General features: G+C 38.9%; 1 protein-coding gene across 1 annotated transcript; it reads right to left on the reverse strand.

The window, feature by feature from the left end:
• Positions 1-1731: 1731 nt before the first annotated feature.
• On the reverse strand, positions 1732-10648 carry LOC105039922 (probable beta-D-xylosidase 2). Its single transcript, XM_010916246.3, has 7 exons — positions 10233-10648; positions 6380-6673; positions 4677-4846; positions 4497-4594; positions 3308-3658; positions 2799-3212; positions 1732-2653 (listed from the first exon to the last, which is right to left on the reverse strand). The coding sequence occupies exons 1-7, from the start codon at positions 10626-10628 to the stop codon at positions 2058-2060; spliced, it is 2319 nt and encodes a 772-aa protein (XP_010914548.1). The 5' UTR covers positions 10629-10648; the 3' UTR covers positions 1732-2057.
• Between the last annotated feature and the right edge of the window lie 9663 nt (positions 10649-20311).

Genomic DNA, 20311 nt, shown 5'->3' on the forward strand with positions numbered 1-20311 from the left:
GGATTATGAATTTCGTATATCTTTTTTTATGATTTCTTACTAGTTGACTTTATTTGACATCCATATTTAACAAAACAAGTATCCTTTACACATCAATCAATAGAACCGGCTTGTATCTAAATTTACATAATCCTTTCCTTCCCTTCCTTTTATATATCAGTAATCTCTATCATTTTATTTTGAAAATAATCTTAAATAAATCTTTTAATGGATTGGATCCGCTTATTATCCCATGGAGAAGTTTTTAGTGTTCCAATTGAAAATATGTTGCTAATTATTGCAGAAGGTATAAATATATTGCTAGTCTTGAAGGGTTTGAATATGATGCAACATATGTAGATGGAGTTGTTATTTGTCTTAAATTTTCATTATTAGTTAACTTTTATTCTATTTTTTAACAATTTTTTTTTATTATGATTGTATATATTTTACTTCAATATTTTTTTGTACTGTTATATGAATTGACTTATATGATTCCTAAATCCATCGCAAGAATCCAGGACCATGTTTTTATTTAAACTTAAAAAACTATATTTTAATGGTAAAGGCTTTCGTGTAATTAGAATCTATACTATTTTAAAGGTAAATATGCAGTGCTGCAAAAGCAGGATAAGAAGGATGCAATTATCAAAAAAATCTAGTATTAGAGGCAAGACTTTATCTAAATCCGGACTCTTGATCCTAACACACATGCGCACGCGCACATAATACTTCCAATAATATTAGTGCTCCAATTAGCTGCTTTCTTGTACATGATTAAATCCTCGGCAAGAAACTCATTAACTTCAAGCATTTGTCCCAAACTCTAGCTTTTCAAAGATTATAAAATGCATAAAACCAAAATACACCAAAAAAAATTTACAAGAAGCGAAGCATAAAGACTAGTACATGAAAATTGTTCCAAATTATTTGCAACCTCATTGATTTTTGTCTTTTATAGACCTTATTTTTATGAAAAAGAGTGTCTAATTTGAGGAATCATGACAAATGCGATACTCTAAATCCAACTATCTGAGCTATTCGATCTTTTGACCCATGAATGCAACAAAAATCAAACTAATTTGGATGCTGAAACAATTGCTCCATAGAGTGCTTCAATTTAAAGGATGGTTTGCTTTTAATAATAATTTTTATGCAATCAATCATTAATTTATTTTGTCGACTATGTTTTATTTTTTTGTTGTTGATTAAACCCAAAAATAGATTGTCAAAAATATTTAATGCTGTTTAACTATTATTTTCTTTCATTATTTGTTTATGATGTAATTAATTAATCAACTTGCATGCTTCCTTTGGTTCATTTTTAGATCATTTACTGCTAGTTTGACATGGGATACTCAAACATGTCGACAAAGTAAAATCTCAACCCAATACCATCCAACCTAATCCACTTCCAACCCTTGCTTCATTGATGTTTTCGTCAACTGTGTTTTTTCCCTTATAAACAATCTCATGTTAATGGACTTGTTTATTCAATAACTACAATGTTCATATTAATAACATCAATACTTTGTGTTGTGATACCAAGTAGTACCTAAGAATAACCTATGGTCATGACCTCTTTTAAGAATTGTATATATTCTAATTCCCTTTACATTGATTACTTGTCTTTGAGTCAAAAGATGATATATCACTAGATTGACATTGATATGAGATTGTATCATTGTATGCATGAAAAGGGAGAAAGACATAGCTAACAGGACTATAGAATCCAAAAACGTAGGGGCCAAATTATAAAAGAAGAGAATGAACTTGATCCAAGGTGGAATAACTGGCCCTTGTACCAAGTTATCATCAAACACTTAGATTTTTATTCTTTATGGACCTTATTTTCCACCCCAATTAAAATAATTTGACAGCAATTTTTTCATTTGATCTTGCCCTCCATCTTTCTTAGAGCCTAGATCACGAGAATGGTACAATGAAAAGAATGATAAAATTGCCTTCTCCCTTGGCAGCAATCAACATTTAATTCCTATTGCACCTGGAATTATAAAATGGCCTAACTACCCTTTTCTGAATAACATCGCCTGAGGGTATTTGAGTCTTTTGACCCACTAGCGCCGCAGATCTTCCGCGTGTAAAGATATCGTGTGGATTAAATCGCCGATCTGAAGGCTGTGTTCGCCGATCGGAATCCTTCGGATCCCATACTCGTCGGCAAAGCTCAGATCCCTGCACACGTCCACACCGAACTTGACCCGGACTTGTCCACCGACTGCAACGTGTACCTTTTCAAAGGCCACTAGCTGCTTCTGCGGGGCCCATCGTGTACCTGGTGGAGTCGAATACACGAGCACTGTGTGCGACCCATCCTGATCCCCGACGTTCTTAACATCCACGTGGACGGGGATGGCGAGGCCGTCGCACCTCGCATGGGAGACCCGGACCGCCCGCCCTGGTTCGGTGGAATTGTGGGCCGAGGCGCGGCGCCCGTCAAGTTGGACCGAGATCTGGGCCGGCGCGTGGGCCAAAGAATGGGTAAATTTAGTGTAGGAAAGGCCGTGGCCATAGGGGAAGACTACCGGACCGGTATAGAACCGGTAGGACCGGCCGGGGTAGCCCCGGGCCGGGTCGGCTCGCATGGCCATGTTGGTCATGGGCACCTTATCCACAAATTGTTGGGGGTACCATGTCACAGGGAGCTTACCACCTGCACAGGAAATAACAGTAAGAAGATAGTTTAATGAAATTAGTTATAAGATGAGCTTGGGCATTGAGGTCACATTGATCAATAAGATGTAAATTTTCCCAATGGTGATTTTTGATCATTACAACTATGGGATAAGATGATATACCTGGATTGAATTTACCAAATAATACATCGGCAATCGCCGCTCCACCGGCCTGACCAGGGTACCCGACCCAGAGGATGGCGGCGATCCTTGGGTCATTCTTAGCGAAGGTTACATCCACAGGCCCACCACACATGAGGACTAGAATGGTGGGGCCCCTTGAAGCCTTTGCCACCTTCGACACCAGCTCCTGCTGCCGGCCCGGAAGGAGGAGCCCATCTCTATCTCTGGCTTCAGCTTCAATTGATTGATCAAGGCCCATGATCAAGATTGTTGCATCTGAATTACGAGCGGCTGCGATGGCAGCATCGATGGGCTGGTTCCCAGTGCAGGCCACATTGGTGCAGCCCATCTGGTGATTGGTCTTCGCATACCTCCCAATTCCTTGAAGAGGGCTTGTATATCCACAAGGAACACCTATTACCAATATAAGCATTGAAGTTTAACCTCAATATAAACCTCCAATTTTAGTGGTCTATGTGCTGATTGGTTTTTCTTTTGATAAAAATTACCAGCATAGTTTCCGATCATGGTGACCGTGGCATCCGAGTTCGGCCCGATGACCGCAACAAATCGGAGGTGCGAGGGAGAGAGTGGCAGAGCATGGCCATTGTTCTTAAGGAGCACAATTCCTTGGCGGGCAGCCTCGAGGGCAAGATTCTGATGGGCCGGGGTGCATACATCTCCAGGGCCTAGGTTTCCAAAGGGTTGTTTTGATGGGTCACCATCATACATCCCTAATCTCATTTGGACTGTGATGGTGTTGGTCAGGGCCGCATTTACCTGGGCCTCACTCACCAACCCCTGCTTCACAGCACTGACAGTATACTGGGCCAGGAAAGGCCCACAATCCAGATCTAGACCTAAAGAAAAAACATGGACAGCAGCCACTCATTAGTGGACAATTGTATGGCCTTAAAGCGTCTTGGACAGTTTAAAAATTTACGACTGAAATGCACTCTAGTATTTGAAGTTTAAAAAAACTTAACTTGCAAGTCAATAGGTAAAAATATTTAAATTTAAGAAGATAAATGATATAATGATGTACTTGATCCAAAAAAAATATTGACGCATGGTAACATAGATTGAGAACATTCCAAAGTAATTTTGCAAAGATGTCCTGCACTAGCAATATGAAATTTTTATGAAGCTATTCTTGAAAATTTGACTGAGCTAATCACTGATTTATTGGCATCACATTCTAGTTCCGACTTAATTACTAAAATTTTCATTGAATTATAATCCCTAATCTGTCGATCTATTAACCATTGCACTTGAATGGTTGGGAAAGTCAATCTGAATGAGCTTCCAACTGCGGAGCAGTAACTTGAACACTTGTTCAATTCATCTCATTGAGAGCCATAATATTTTCAGTCAGTCTGCTTTCAATATCAGCCTCTAAAACTAACTGTAGGCATGTTACAGAGATGCAATCTAACTCATTCCATGTTGTTTTTTATGGATAATATCCAAGTAGGTCAATATCAACCTGGCGTTTGAGTGCAAGGAAAAGCAGCAATGGTGTTTAGTTCTGCTTATATTGGAAGATGATAGTACATAGACTGCCAAAAAAGTTGAACTATTTTTGGCCATTTTCTGACCTCCATTATCCAAAACAATATAGAGAAAAGCCTTAAAATATTCTAGTCAAATTAGCTTTCCAAATAAGTGATCTAGTGGTAGCATGAGCTCCCAAATTACCTGCTTTAATTGCATCTGCAGCTGCCTCTTCCGGAGTAGAGGTGTAATGCTGCGTGTTATAAAAAACACCAACCGAGTCACAATCTGAGACAATGTACCTAGAAAGAAGCAAATGATTTCTATTTAGAAGTGCTTCTATATGGATAAAGACGGGCCTTTAATTAATGGACTATAACTCACCCATTAAGGGCCCATTGTCCACGAATGGTGTTACGAAGGAGGTTGGGGTCAGCACAAGTGGGAACTCCATTGACTTGGTTGTAGGAACACATGACACTTGCCACCTTCCCTTCGACCACACAAGCTTTGAATGGGACATCAAACGTATCCTCCAAATCTTGCTTGCTTACCTAGGACAAACAAAGGGACAAAACAAATGTTAGAAACGTGACAACTTCTCCAGCTTTGGCGAGACCATTTTTCAAAACAAAGAGGACAAAAGTTTGAAAAGAACGTCTGAGGACAAGATATTGAATCAAACTAAAAATCATGAACCAAACTAAAATGAATCTCTTTGTAGAACTGCTTATGTAGACACAGACACAAATGCGAAAAATAATCACCATGATTATATGAAAACTCAAAGGCTTTCACAGTGTCGGGAGATCATGTTGTATATTTCGCATGAAAGAATGAATCATCTTTTTTTGCAGCATCTATTGTTGGATTGCGTAACAGTCGCTTCAAGATTTATACAAATAAATGGAAAAAAATGGGTAGAGTGCTTTATAATCTGCACAATACACGATGCAACAGTTGATATCATGAAAAAAAAATCATTTTTCATGCAAAAAATACAATCTAAACCCCTCAAATAACTTTGATTGAATTGCTATCAGCAGAACAATTTTGCACATATAGTAGCTTGGACATGTAATTTGAATTGTTTTAACTTAATATTAGTTCTTTTTTGTTCGAGGACCAACACTACCATAGTTGATTAATCAAAAGCAAGAACTACACTAATTACCATCCATCTTAGTCACCATTGATAACATTATTTGATTACTTTTGAACATGCTTCTTTCTACAACATAGGAAGAGAAAGTGCATGATAGGAAGCATGTGACAGGTACCGGTTCAATTATGTGGTTGGGTGGTTCTAAAAGCTTGAGCAACGGCTCTCATGTCATGTGGCAAAAGAATGGACCTATAAAATCTCCAAAGAACCTTGCCAATTATTTCCAAAATACACGTTGTCCCCACTTTCAACCCTCACTTATTTTATAAGAAACAATATTTCCCAAGTACACGGCTCTTATGCTCTATCTTAGGGAACTTAATGACTGGTCCCTATGTGGACCAGACTCTAACAAAATATTTCTGTTGACCAATTTTCTAACATACGGTCCATCAGTTGCAATTTTATTTTTTTATTTGCGGTCCCTCTAAAAGTATACACGCCAGGTAGGGAGGGGATGGGAAATTAAAAAGCTGGTCCACAATCCTCATCATGATATATACGGTCTAAAAAGGGATGACGTACGTGTTAAAAATGTCCAATAAAAATTATTTTGTTGTTAGATTAAATCTGATAGCAACATTAATTAGTAGATAATGCTACTATTTATGTGATTGAAATCATGATTTAATGGGCAGGGACCCGCTTGCACTGGTCTCTTTCCTATATCAGATATTTGTTTAGAGTTCTTTTCAATGGTCATGTCATCATGGCAGTACAGCACTGATCTTATTAGTACAAGACATCACAAAGGCTAAGATATTTCGAATAAATAGACGACTGATTTGAAATATTAATGTTCCATTATATTCGGGAGTTGGATGCAGCCATACTTAATTAAGTCTAAAGTAGATTTAAAAAAAAAAAAAAAAAGCATCGGATGGTTCGCAGCACGTAAATTAACGTAGGAAAAATGTAATACCTTGGCGTTGAAGTGGAACCGGTCAACGCCACGCCAATTGTCAAGGTCGTAGGCTGTGTAGTGCTTGCAGCAAGCCGCCAACTTGAGCCGGCCGTGGCCGTGCGGCCCACCGGAGGCCTGTTGGAGCCCTCGAACGTAGCTGACGGCGTAGCGGCTGGCGACGCCCGGGTCCTCGCCGGGAGTCTCCTGGCCGCGGCCCCACCGAGGGTCCCGGAAGATGTTAACGTTCGGGCTCCAAAATGTCAGCCCTGCCTGGCCGCCGTTGTACATCGCCCGAGCCTCGTCCGACACCGCCTGTAATGAAACAAGTTAAAGAAAAAGGTCTTAAAAAAAAAAAAAAAAAAGAGAGAGTAATTATAGAGATTATGAGAGACGTTCGATCTCATATTCATGTTGATAAAGACGTTTGATGCCATGCGAAGTTGTATTAATTATTTGTATTGATGTTTTGAGTACAACTTTGAAAAATTAATCACTTCCATTTCTAAACATGATTAAGATATTTGATGCCATTTCAAAGTTGTATTAGTTTGGTTATAAGCATGAGGTCATGCAAAAAATGAGTGTTTATGGGCATTGTACTTTTTGGAGTATAATTTAGGAAAAAATTACTCATTTTGAGGCATGTATAAGACCATCAAAATGGGACCCAAAAAAAAAAAAAAGAGAGAGAGAGAAATTGTGGTTCACGGGTGACATATCATTTTCCCGAATGTATCTCTCTATGGGCATAATTGGAGAATAGCTTAATTTATACATGTACAGAGATGATGGCGCAGTCACGCGTACCCTTTTTGTCAGACCACATGCAGCCGAAAGCTAAGTGCAAAGTACGAAGAAAATATTATTTTACTGATAAAAGGACAAGGAAAATGAAAGTGCAGCGAGGTGAAAAAGGCTTGTTTAGTTCTGTCTCATTGTTTGTACTTCCTTAATGCTTTTCCTCTCATTACCTTACCTTGTAAGTTAAGTTGTTGGTCGGTGAGATTGCCTCCATCCCTCACGTATTCTCAGTGGTATGGGTTGGAACCTTTGTAACTTAAGAGGAAGAAATTGGATGCCATATTTTCAGCAATTACTTAATCGATATATATCATGGCAAATATTTTTTTTTTTCAAAAAAATTATGATTTAATTGAGTCATAATTTTTATCGGCTGCCTGAATTAAGATATTGGATGCTGAAGTCGAATATGTTTATAGGAAAATATTAATTATATGTCAAGTGAGCCACAGCATATATCTTTGACATTTAGTTGCTTTGTTGTGGATTAACACAATGTCAATTTTAAGTTTGTGGCTATTTATGGTTCCTGCCAACTATAAACAGCTTTTTGTTCATACATGGAACATGTTTGCATATTTCTCCTATACATCATCATCATCATTATTATTATTTATTATTGGTAAGATGTCCTATACATTATTTGAATATAAAAATAATGCTCTAGGAACAACATATAGCCGAAAACTTTCTTTGCACAATTGGCTGGTAATGTGGCAACAAGGGATTGGTAGATTCTTGAGATGCTTTTTAATAATAGTTTTTCATTGGCAGTTTCTCTATATTGATAAAGAGATATTTTGTATCTCAATATAAGATATTTCAAATCTTGATATTTTTCAACACCTAGTCAGGCAAAAACAATGTTGGTGAGCATACAGAGCAATCTATTGAAGTAAAAGCTCATCGTAACCACATAAACAAAGTTTACCCGAACGGCAATTCAAGAAGATTAAAAGATGGATCCTTTAACTACTTGGATGGCTATTCTCAATCTACGGAATGGAGGCTACCTCAATTTGGATGAAATGTACCATATATCAACGAAATTTGTATAATTTTGTAGAACTTGTTGGCTTTGGAAGCTTAAGAATGATCCCAATGGCCACCCAGGAAACAGACTCGGGTAAGATGGTGGCTCCTTCACACGCTTCGCACGCTTTTGAGGCACGTGAATATAACCGGCCTGACCTACGAATGATAGGTGGTTTCCTAGCGGAGGACAAGAAAGGACCAATTATTCGTGATACGCTCTTTTCTACTCATGTGAGGAGAAATCTTCGGGCCTACTCTGGCTCCTATATAATGTAAGACACGGAATTCTAGAGCCCCTATCCGTCCAGATCCCTTGTGACCGCATAAAACTTCTAAAATGATGAAATCACCCTCACATGCGCCGATTCTTTACTATTTTATCCGGCTCTGCACCACACGTGAGTGCAATCTTCAGCCCGTGAATCTCGTTTTCTACTTTTTCACAATAATCATATATGAAACGCATAAATATCCGTTGGATTTCCTCCATTAAACTTAGGTACCATTGTGAGGTACAATCATATCCACACCCCACAGTCAAGAGTGATTATTTGTTGGGCCAAGTCCAGCTACTCATATAGTCGATCAGTCCAATCATGAAACAGCATATACAATATATATATATATATATATATATATATATATATATATATATATATATATATATATATATATATATATATATATATATATATATACATATTTATGTATATTACTTCATGATTAAATTCGTTCATCAACATAACGATGGATCTAATCTGATCAATAATTAATATTTTACCAATAAATGAGAGCCGCGTGTTCAATTGTAGCAGCAGTTGCTTGTTGTGATAAGTGTTCAATAATTCACTATATATGTTTTTGCTATGTGTTGCAGTATACAACATTTCTAGTTGTTGGGTGCAACGTGTCACGATTTGCAAGTGTCATCGGGTTCTTGTAAACATAACACACGATGTGCATCACAGTTGCTTGCAAGCACAAGACCTGCCGTGCATCAATGGCTACCTATGAACATTAGTGGCTGCCAACTAAACCTTTTTTGTTTTAGAGAAATGGGTATATCATGCTATGCTTCATTAGAAGTAATATTGTTTGTTTTAACTTGCTCAATTATGTATACATCCATATAGATTTCCATCCTGCCATTGAAGTGGCTAACAATTTTGCCTTTTGAACAATCTTTGTTTGTTTCATTCTTACACGTTTTAGCATTAGTTTTCTTAAATAAAAAGCTATAGAACAGCTGCCATGATAACTTGACTTCATTGTTGCAAATGTTAGATTCCCAACCTACATAAAAATCTTCTATCTACAATAATTAGTGCAGTTTATGGTATCTTTTTAACAGACAGCAACGTTTTAGCTAATGTTTTGAAGGTATGCAAAGGTTTGTTTCTTTTTCTTCTTTTTTTTTTTTTTTTTTTTTTTTTTTTTTTTGAGAAAAAAGAGGGCCATGATAGAATGAAAGGTGGAAAGACAATTATAGATCTATATTTGATATGTTCACTCCTCGTATTTTCAAGTTACTCTATTGGAGGACGAGTTAAAAGCTTGTTTCATGGTAATTACCAGCGATACTTGCCCACGTGTAGCAGGCCTAGATATATTATTGTTTATTTTTCATAAATATACTCCACCTTTACTCATATGTGCATTAGTCTGATGTATGCATACTATGTTAAGAAATAATATCTATACAAAAAGGGGTGTACTTAGCATGTAGAAAGTTTTAGTTAAATCATTAATTCAGAAAACGGAAAAAGGGGGTTAATCTACATTGCTTAACTCCATTGGGCTACTGAGAGCAGTTTTAACGCCTCAAAGAAATGAATTATAAAAATCGCGGAGTGAAAATATCGACCACTAAAACTACACCAATTCTATGAATCCGCGACCATCAGACGGCTAACGGAGCCGGAGATGAAGCCCATGAGATCGGAAGACTCGGCGACCAGGTTGCCGAATTCCAGATCTCGTCACCGCCGGCGAGTCAATTTTTGAACGCTAAAAGAGATTCAAAGGCGTACAATACCTTTCCGATGAGCTCCCAGAGGGTGGCATTGAAGGAGGCGGCGGAGGAGATGACTTGGGGGAAGCTGGTTGCCCCGGGATAGGCCCCACCGAAATGGACGCCGGGACCCACGTCGGAGACGCCGTGGAGAGCCTCCGACCACCATTCGTACCCGGCGATCCCTAGCCTCGGAACCCCCGCCGCGTTGTTCACCAGCAGCCGGATTTTCTCGTCCAGCGTCAGCCGTCCGATCAGATCGGCGACGCGGGCGCGGATTGGCAGAGCCACCCGGCAGAAGGGCAGCGCCGCCGCCGGACCGCCGCCGCAGGCGAATGCCGGGCGGGTGGCGCCGCCGCGGGGAATGCAGGCGGAGAGGAGGACGGAGAAGAGGAGGACGAAGAGGAGCGATTTGGCCATTGGGGATGGATGGAAGAGAATGGAGGGAAATGGAGGGTATAAATAGAAGGGGGAGGGGGGAAGGACGGCGGTGATGGGATCGCCACGTCGGCACGCGAGAGGGGTGCTGTAGCCTGTGGGAAGTGGGAAGGCCAAGTGGAAGGGGGTGAAAGTGGAGAGAGGGGAGCGACCCGGTCTTTGTTGGAAAGGGGCTACAATTTCACTGAATTTACATTTTACCATGAGTTCAATATAATTTAGCAAGCATGCAGTAATGATGGATAAACTAGAATTTTATGTCCAAAATTATCTAATTCATAACCATTCATGTACAACATGATAGTTTGTGATTGTACAAGCCCTACAGCATTATGAACTGTACTTTTCATCTTCAATTTAAGATTAAAGGGCATACATCGTTGATGCAAGAAGAGATCAGCGAAAAAAATTATTGATTAAAAATATTTTATCATGAATATATCGAGCCATTTAATAAAAAATCATCACATCATCTATTATTAAAAAAATCTATACTATTATCTAAGATTAATTTAAAATCTTAAATAAAAAAAATTCACTGTTAACCATGAAGGACAACTAATTAACAATTTTTACTATTTTGAATGAAAAAAATTTATTTTCTTAGATGATGTGATAGCTTCTTAAGTTGCATTTGGTGCATCACCAGATAATTTTGGAAGATAATATGGATTGTCTTTAGGATAGATAAATATCATTAAATTATCAATAATATTGATTACTGCGTTTCGTATACACAGGTAATGTTGTAGTAAAATTACTAGAAATCTTGATTGACATGTTTGGTATGACAAACAGATTACCGATAATATGAAATTTATTTTTTAAAAGATCTTTAATAATTTTATCTTGGTGCTCTTCTTTTTTTTGTGAGAAATAACGAAAGTAATATGAGTGTGGTGGTGGCACAGAGAATCAGCTCAGGGGTATGAGGTATTGCAGGCACTAGAGCGTGGGAAGGGAGCGGATGTGTGTGAAGCCATGGGGGTGGTGAGGATGGGCATGGAGGAGCCACGGGATAGTGGGGGACAAGGGCAAAAGAACCACAGGCAAATAAAGGGAGATAAAGGAGCCGCGGGTCAAAGGCGCATGCGGAGGGGGTGGGGGAGAGGTGGAGGGTTGGGCAATAGGTTTTGTGTGATTTTTTTTAGGGATAATTTTGTCCAAAATTTTTATTTCAATATTGTTAAAAAAATAGTAATCTAGATAGCCACCCCACAACAAGGCAATCTAAATTGCCTCCTATTATGGTGTAGAGAGGAACTCTTTAGTCCCACATCGATTATGAGTCAAAAAAAAATATGGCTTATATAAATTGGAACCTTCTCTCCCAAGTAAGGTGCCTTTTAAAGGATAAAACTGTGAGACTCTAAATGACTAAAGCCCACGAAAGTCTAAGGCCCACTGAAGCCTAAAGATGGTAATGAGTCAAAGCGAACAATATCTCACGCATGCGGGGGCGGAGGCATAAGCTAACCATCTGAGCCATTCAACCCCTTGACCCATGACCACAACATTGGCACCATCTGTGGGAATGCCTCCTATCCACACATACTCTCTCTTGACTGAGGGGCTGTGTTGTGGTGTAGAGAAGGCCTCTTTAGTCTCATATCAGTTATGAGTCAAAAAGAAATATGGCTTGTATAGATTGGAACCTTCTCTCTCACATGAGGTGCCTTTTAAAGGACAAAACCATGAGGCTCTAAATGATCAAAGCCCATTGAAGCCTAAGGCCCACTGAAGCCTAAAGATGGTCATGAGTCAAAGCAGACAATACCTCACGTATGCAAGGACGGAGGCATAAGCCAACCATCTGAGCCATTCAACCCCTTAACCCATAACTATAACATTGACACCATCACATACTTCCTCTTGACTGGGGGGCTGTGTTGTGGTGTGGAGAGGGTCTCTTTAATCCCACATCGATTATGAGTCAAAAAAGAATATAATTTATATAGATTGAAATATTCTCTCCTATGTGAGGCACCTTTTAAAGGACAAAACCATAAGGCTCTAAATGATCAAGGCCCACTGAAGCCTAAAGTTCACTGAAGTCTAAAGATGGTCATGAGCCAAAGCGGACAATACCTCACGTATACGGGGGCGGAGGTATAAGCCAACCATCTGAGCCATTCTGTCAGCAGCCCCATGCTAGAAAATGTGAAGAAATCAGAGCTCGACTGCACCCGATATGGTTCCACTGGAGGAACGACCAGTGCAGCCGTCGATTGCTCGACTGCGACTTCCGCCACGGTCCGAACTTTAGCTGGTGGAGCTGTCGATGGTACTGCTGCAGCTCCATCTTCTTCTGTCACCTCAGCTTCAACGGATGGCACCTCAGGGAGCATTGTAGGGGCCGACAATGCCAAAATCAGCTCAGGAATCGATGCTGACGTTACATCGGATTCCCTCACCGGTGCAGATGAAGCGGCTGTTCGACTCCTCTTCAATGGTCGGGAGTGTCCAGCTTCGGATGCTGTCTTCTTCTTGACAGCATGCTGACAAATATTGATGGTCGATACTCGTGTCCTCAGCTATATGGCTATAATCAGAACAAAGAAGTCAGTACAGTTCAGAAATAAATAAAAATAAAAAAAATGAAAGTGATCCACTTTGCTATACCTAAGGAAGTGATCGAACTAAGATCGACATTATAGAGAGCTTGTTCGGTCATCAGCTCTCTCTGTGGTGGTACTGCCATATTCTTCAATCGATAAAAATCTTTTCGATCATCGACCTCCACCTGACTATTCTCGTTGGGATCGGTCCTTAGATCACTCCAATGTAAAGGAAAGTCCCAAGGAAGAGAAGAAGAAACAAAAAATAATTGGTTCTTCCATCCATGAATAGACAATGAAAGATCGATGATGAAAGAAAGATTTTTTCTTAAGTTGAAGAACCACAAACCCTTGGTCTTAGGATGGGGACATAAGACGAAGAAAATTCGAAAAAAAAAATAATGAGGCTTGATCGGTATTAGCCGACACAGCAAAGCAAAACTAATTATCAATCGAACCGAGTTTGGTACCAGCTGAGCAAGGCAAAAACCGTAATAGTCAAGCAAATTTCGGACAAACTCCAGAATCGAAAACTGAAAATCGGCCCGAAGGTCTTCGACATAAAAGGCAATCTGGTCCGAAGGAGGGGAGTTCATCCGACCATCGAAACCGAAAGCGAAGAGCCAATACTGCTCTGAAATACGATATTGCTCCCGGAGCCGTTCAACATTAGGTTCGGATGGGAAAAAAGCTTCCACTTTTGGATCCAAAAGAGATTCATCGATCGGATTCTCCGACCGACTATCTCGAAAGGAAGAAGCCCTAGCCATGAAGAAAGAAAACAAGAGATAACTCTAAAACGAAGATCCAAAGGGGAGGATAAACCAAGAAGGAAGATAAGAAAATTTGACCTGAAGCTAAGAAGGGGCGGAGAGAGAACCCTGGAGCTCTGGTATTAGGGCGATCTTCCGACAGAGCTTCCGCAGCAAAAGATGGTGATAAAATACAAAGTAAAAGTTTGGTTGAAAGCGACCCTATATATAGAATCCATCAACGGTGCAGATGAAATTGATCAAATCGAAATCTCATCAGATGATGACACATGGCAACATTCAGATCGATCATTGGTCGGACGGTTCGACGCACCTGCTCCTGATCATGCCACCTCACCATTATCCTCATGAACAGCTCCGATCCAATGATGTTCGGACACGTGGCCAAGATCTACTAGTCAAAATCATATCGTCCGGTGCTGAATTATTTTTCTGAAACGACGTCCGGTACCGAATTGTCCTGTTAAAATGATAGCCCAATAATGATTCTACAGCTATCGAAATGACAAAATAGCTGAAGAACTCTCGTACTCCAAAAAATCATAAAGACCAGCAGCCAAGTCGGGGCTCGAGGCAACACCTGATGACTCCCTTCATCTAATGTGACAGATCACGTAATAATATACACATCGGACCACTTTAGACTTGAGAGTGGGGGGCAACTGTTGGGGCAAGTCAATCGACCCCCGACTCTGACTCTATATCGGCCGCATAAACACATTACACCGACTCACAGTCGACTGACCGACCAATAGTCGGCTATTATCAACCAATAACAGAACTCAGTTAATCTTCGACTGAAGACCATCGGCATGTCAGAGTCAGAGTTACCGACCAATGCTCATTCGAGTCTCTAAGACTACCGACTTATCAGTATTACCGATATATAGTCGGCCTACCTCTCAACACATCTTAACCATTATGAACGGTTATCGACTACAGGTCACGATCATTAATAAAAATAAATAGTCCACTAACTCTACGATTATGGTCCGATAATTTAGCACCATAAAAAGTGGGACCACATACTCGACGGTTGTATCAGAATTATCTATAAAAGGGAGGTAAACGAGCAGCACGAGTAAGATAATTCTGGATTAAGACTCTGCCACTATAAACACTCTTTATCTGCTGTTCACCAACCCTCTCTCTGACTTAAGCATCAGAGGGTCTCCGTCGGACACAACTCCAATCTATGAGGACTTTGTCTTGCAGGTGCTCTTCACCTGCAACAGGCGACAAGGGATTGACCACAACACCTCCCATTAGACAATCTGGATTATCGTCCAAAAAATATATCAAATATAATAATCCAGATTACGATATTAAATTACCAGCAATGTGGATAGATTGCCAGCTACCAAATGCAACCTTATTGAATGATCTAAGATATACACGATAGAACAATTCTAACCAATAATTTTTTGGCTAGAGGTGGATCCTATTTTTGCATTAATTTGGATCAACATAATTGTAAGGTTGCATAACCCATAGCGCATGCATCCATGCATGCATTATTCATTTATAGTTTTACAAGTATCTATGTCACATCAACTCTTATTCTTTACGAATAATAAGTTTGAATGAACATTCTTTGTGCATATGAGTGTAGACGTAAGTTGTATATATTGTGCATGGAAAGGTCGCAAGCAAAAGAGTTTCATTACGTTTGTTCGATGCCAGGTATAGATTGTCCTCCTTAGCATATGCATGTAGGTTATATATGATCCCTAGTCTAATTGGTATTAGAATGATGACCTGTCATGACCTGCTATGTGATATGGGTCGGTCTAGCCTATAGAGAGACATATACGCCTCTTTTTTGTTCCTTGTGATATATATCCATCGTATGTCACTTTCTATATTGTTAAAAGAAACACGAAAACACGAGGAGTACGTCTCGAAGACGAAAGTGACCTTGTAGTGATCTTGTAGAAGAAGGACGTCTCCAAGCAATAGGCGCAGACTGTACGTGACAACCGCCAATCCCTTGCATCGTATTTTTTATGTACAAATATCGGTTTGCAAGTGCCGGGTTTCGGTCAGAAAGATCAGAAAGGGAAGGGTGGCTGGAGGTGGGGCCTTTGAAGCCCGGTTGGTTTCCGTGAATAGTGCTTTAAGAGTCGAAAACTATATGATCTATTATAGAAGCCTTGCAATAATTTTTTTAGTTCAATTTTAGTGATGCGTATTTTATGGTAATAATATAACACTTCATGCAACTCAATTTGTTGCTGAAAATAATCTCCACTATTAACCACCACCAAAAATTACTAACAGAGATGGTTAATGATCATAAATTGTTAATTACCTAGTTAGTCATGGCTGTCAACGGTCCAAATTCCAGAGGGGCCAAAAATTAGAAAAACATTGAAAGCATTAAGGAACTTGGTCTAACCACAGGAGCTATTGAAAAGAATATTCATAAAGTACTCCCTAATTTCTTTTGCCAGAGAGAGAGAGTGTGTGTGTCTCAAAGACAAGTCTATTTTCCTTTTTTTTTTCTTTACTTTACAAATAACTATGTACAATGATAGTATGCATGATGACTACTATTAAGATTCAGTCTCTCGTTCATATTTTGCCGACCAATTTTACTAGGGCTGTTATAATGATAGTCTTTACATTGTAAAAACTTTATAAGTAATAATATAACAAATTTTCTACCGAGATTTATGATGAAAATTCTCTATGGTTATGCCCTTTCTAAAGAACACCGTGTTTAGGTACATGCCATATCAGAACCATTGAATTAAGAATAGTGTATGGCCAGAAGCTAGGGCTAAATCTATTCTGAACCTAAGAATGCTGACAGGGTGTACGCTCGATGGAATCCTTGGTGCATGACTCCAAGAGCTACGTGAACATTTTGGAATGTAACAGTCTATCATGATAAGAAGTTGGCATGAAAACAAAATCATGTGTCCATGCCATGTGACCATAAAAATTCCTTATGAAGCGATGTGTGCGAGTTTTCTTTTTTTTTTTCCTTTCCGAGAGAGACACAATGCATGCATCTTATCAGATTGTCTGCATGGATATATTTACCTTTATATATATCAACTTGCTTGGACCTCTCCTTAATTTTAACAAAGCTTGTTCTATTAATTTATGAAGTAGCTAGCAAAGAGGACCTACATTCCTATTTATTCCAACTCAAGGCTCAAGACTTCAAGTCTACTCTTCTCCTATGCAGCTCTCAGTCCTAACACCTAGAACTTAATCATCTCTAACATGGCTTGTGCATGCAAAGGGCAACATAAACAACTAACCCTCACTTTATTGCCGCCACCACAACCACCCTTTGTTGCACCAAATCCTTTTAAACGTGCATTAGTTTCAACATTTCATCTATTTAAAGTATATGACTTGGCCTTAGAACTTACATTAGTTACTTATGGAAGTCATGTTTTGCAAATTGATGAGTGCCTCACCATGCCAGTCTCCAAGCCCTACTGAAATATCAGCATCATTTTTTACTATATATTTATATTCTTATATGGAAGAAGAATTTGGTCCTTCATGTTATCTTGCATTGTAATTCATATATCAAGATTCACTTCTAATTAATAAATTTTCCATCAAAAACCTAAGGATGTTCAATGAAATTAAAACAACTAGAAAAAAGGAGAAATCGTTGTTCATCTATATTGATTTTAATGGAATTTTTCTTGATATTCTTTTTTTATTTCTTAGTATACTTTTATAGTTACCAAAGCACAAGGAGAAAACCTAGCAATTAAGGAACAAAAATACTGATCGATAGTATCTTGTCCTTTTCATCTAGGTAGATTAACTTATCAAGCAGGTTTTGGTGGATATTTCAGCATCATTATTCTTAAAGAAAAGGATAGCATCGATTTCTCTATGTTCAATATTCTGATGCATCTCTTTCTGTTTTTTTATGTAGTCAGGGGTAGGCCAGATTCCAAGTAGTCGGCATGGATATAAATCTCCATTCTTGTGAATGGAATGACAAAAATACCTTTTCCATAAAGCATTGGAGATATATAGCTTTGAGCATTATGCATTGGGTCCGCATAGGTGAACCATAGGATCTTGATCAGATGGCCTTATAATGTGCTTCATTCAACTGAATCAAAAGATCGCTAACCTTACGATCTAATTATTTGTATGGAGACAGAAGAACTTGAGGGACATTATTCAACTATTTCACAAATTAAGCTAAACTATGGCTACTTCTTTGAACTATCATGAAACTAACCTCAATTGTAATTTATGTGGGAATGAAACGGCAATTTTGGAGTTATATAAAGGGTACCGTCCAAGGGAACTATTCAAAGGATTGCTTGAAAGGCACCCCTTACCTCCTACTCCCATCTTTATAAAGTTGTTTAACTCTTGTAAGTTATGGCATAAGCTTTTGAGGTATGCCCTCATTTTTTTAAAGAGTAGGCATGGGAATTGCAGTAATTTAATAAGAAAAGGAAGTGTAAAGGGAAGAGAGGGGCCATATTATCCTATATAACTTTGGAATTAGTTTAGGAGGAATTTGGTCCCACCCTAACCACCCAACAAGGTAGGAATAACCTAGTTTCACATCTATAAGCTGTAAAATTGTTTATTTTTCTTCTGGAGCCCATGTCTTTTGTTTTCCTCTTTGGTTAGAGGTCTATTTATATAGATTGCATCAATGCCCTATTAGGGACCCTGACTCGAGCCTAAATCTTTCAGTACTTGATTTGAGTGGGACACAAGTCGTTGTTCATCCCAATCAAGATTCCCAGCTAGGATGGATGGACGTGCTACCAACATTAATTAGTGTCTTACACTTCCTTTTCCCTTTCTAGATGGGGTTGATGGTCTTTTAAAGTTATTATTTCTACCTGGAACAACATTTTGAGATGTGGGTATCTTCGGACAATTATTTCAATTAATGTTGATTCAATAACGTCCAAATTATTCAACGAAATTATAGTTCATACAGCTCAATAGATCTAAACCTGACAAAAAATCTCTCACATAGTTCCACAGTAGCTAACATGTCAACCGTTGAAATGGATCATAATAATGAGCCAAACATATTGGGTACCTCACCAAACCATGTGCACAAAGCTTGTGGACCACAGGCAAATTGTTCATGTGCTGGCCCCAAGATGTGGATGTTGTTCTATTTATTTTGTCAAGGATGCAAATGAGAGATAAGTAAAAATTGTATTGATCTTTTGATAAGAAGCTAAAAAAAAGATATGCAAGTTAAACTCCAAGATCATGTGGCTTAGGTGTGATTTAGTTAATGTAAGAAAAGAGCAACTGATCAACTATCTCCTTTCAAACATGAGCTTCGATCATTGACAGCTTTAGCCAGGATTCCATGCATGTCTCATTGACTCATGTTATTTTAGGAGTTGGAAGTATCTGACCCAGCTTGGTGGCTTGATTAAAGCACACCATCTGTCAATGGAGGTCTCATACATATCATCTTAATTATAAAATAAATTCCAAATGAGGATTGATATGAGAAATCTACAACATAGGAGGTGTGACATGGACTGATCTACCTACGTAGTCACATATTATCAAATTTGTCATGCGCATTCTTCAGCAAGATGATTTGCGTAGATTAAGACAGGCCTTGGGCATATGTCCCCATCTGAGTTGGATCGGATGCTAGCAAGTCTGACTCTTATCCATTGCACAGCCGGATGAGTCATTAAAGAGTGGAGCATCCAACGTTGCATGTGTACGTACGAGACCCTACATGCTATATTCTTGCGTCCTGATGACTCTAACGTAAAGCCTAAGCGATAAGCTTCTTCTTGCACGCATTGGGACACGGTTCAGCTACGCAATCTTCAGCGATTCGAGCATTTAAGTTCTTATCCACTTCTCCTTCCAATCAGCTAGGAGTTGAAATACGGCGCTTCCAATCTATTGCTGTGGAGAATTTAATTAAACTGATAAACTTACTGTTGGCAACTTGCAATCTCTTTCTTTGTTTTTATTGTGAAGTAGAACATATCAGCACTTCTCTTCTGGATATATATTGATAGAAATTGGAAACAGGTGCATGCCTACCCTCTTTTTTTCTGAGAGGGAAGAGAAGCAAATTGAAGTAAACTATAATATTTTAAATTTGTGATTAGTTTGAATTAAGATTCTTAATGTCAATATCGGACTTTTTATCAGTATCATGCTGATATATATAGTGTCACACACAGTATAGAGGCCTTACTTGATTTCCCACATATCTTAGCCAGTTAATGTATAGAGATTTGTCATGTTATGGGCTGAATACTGTTGTTAGTGGTTGCAGTGACTATTTTGGCACAGTTTCAGTGTCCTGGGAAGGTTGAAAAGTATACACACACAA

This window comes from Elaeis guineensis, chromosome 1 (assembly GCF_000442705.2).
Source record: "Elaeis guineensis isolate ETL-2024a chromosome 1, EG11, whole genome shotgun sequence".
Taxonomy (NCBI): domain Eukaryota; kingdom Viridiplantae; phylum Streptophyta; class Magnoliopsida; order Arecales; family Arecaceae; genus Elaeis; species Elaeis guineensis.

What these genes read in the sequence shown, in the direction of transcription:
- LOC105039922 (XM_010916246.3), bottom strand. Translation starts at nt 10,628, where the DNA reads ATGGCCAAATCGCTCCTCTTCGTCCTCCTCTTCTCCGTCCTCCTCTCC. An exon ending in TGCAGATGCAATTAAAGCAG is followed by an intron (nt 3,659 to 4,496) that starts GTAATTTGGGAG and finishes TTTTTTCTTTAG; the next exon opens with GTCTAGATCTGGATTGTGGG. An exon ending in ATTTGGTAAATTCAATCCAG is followed by an intron (nt 2,654 to 2,798) that starts GTATATCATCTT and finishes TTTCCTGTGCAG; the next exon opens with GTGGTAAGCTCCCTGTGACA.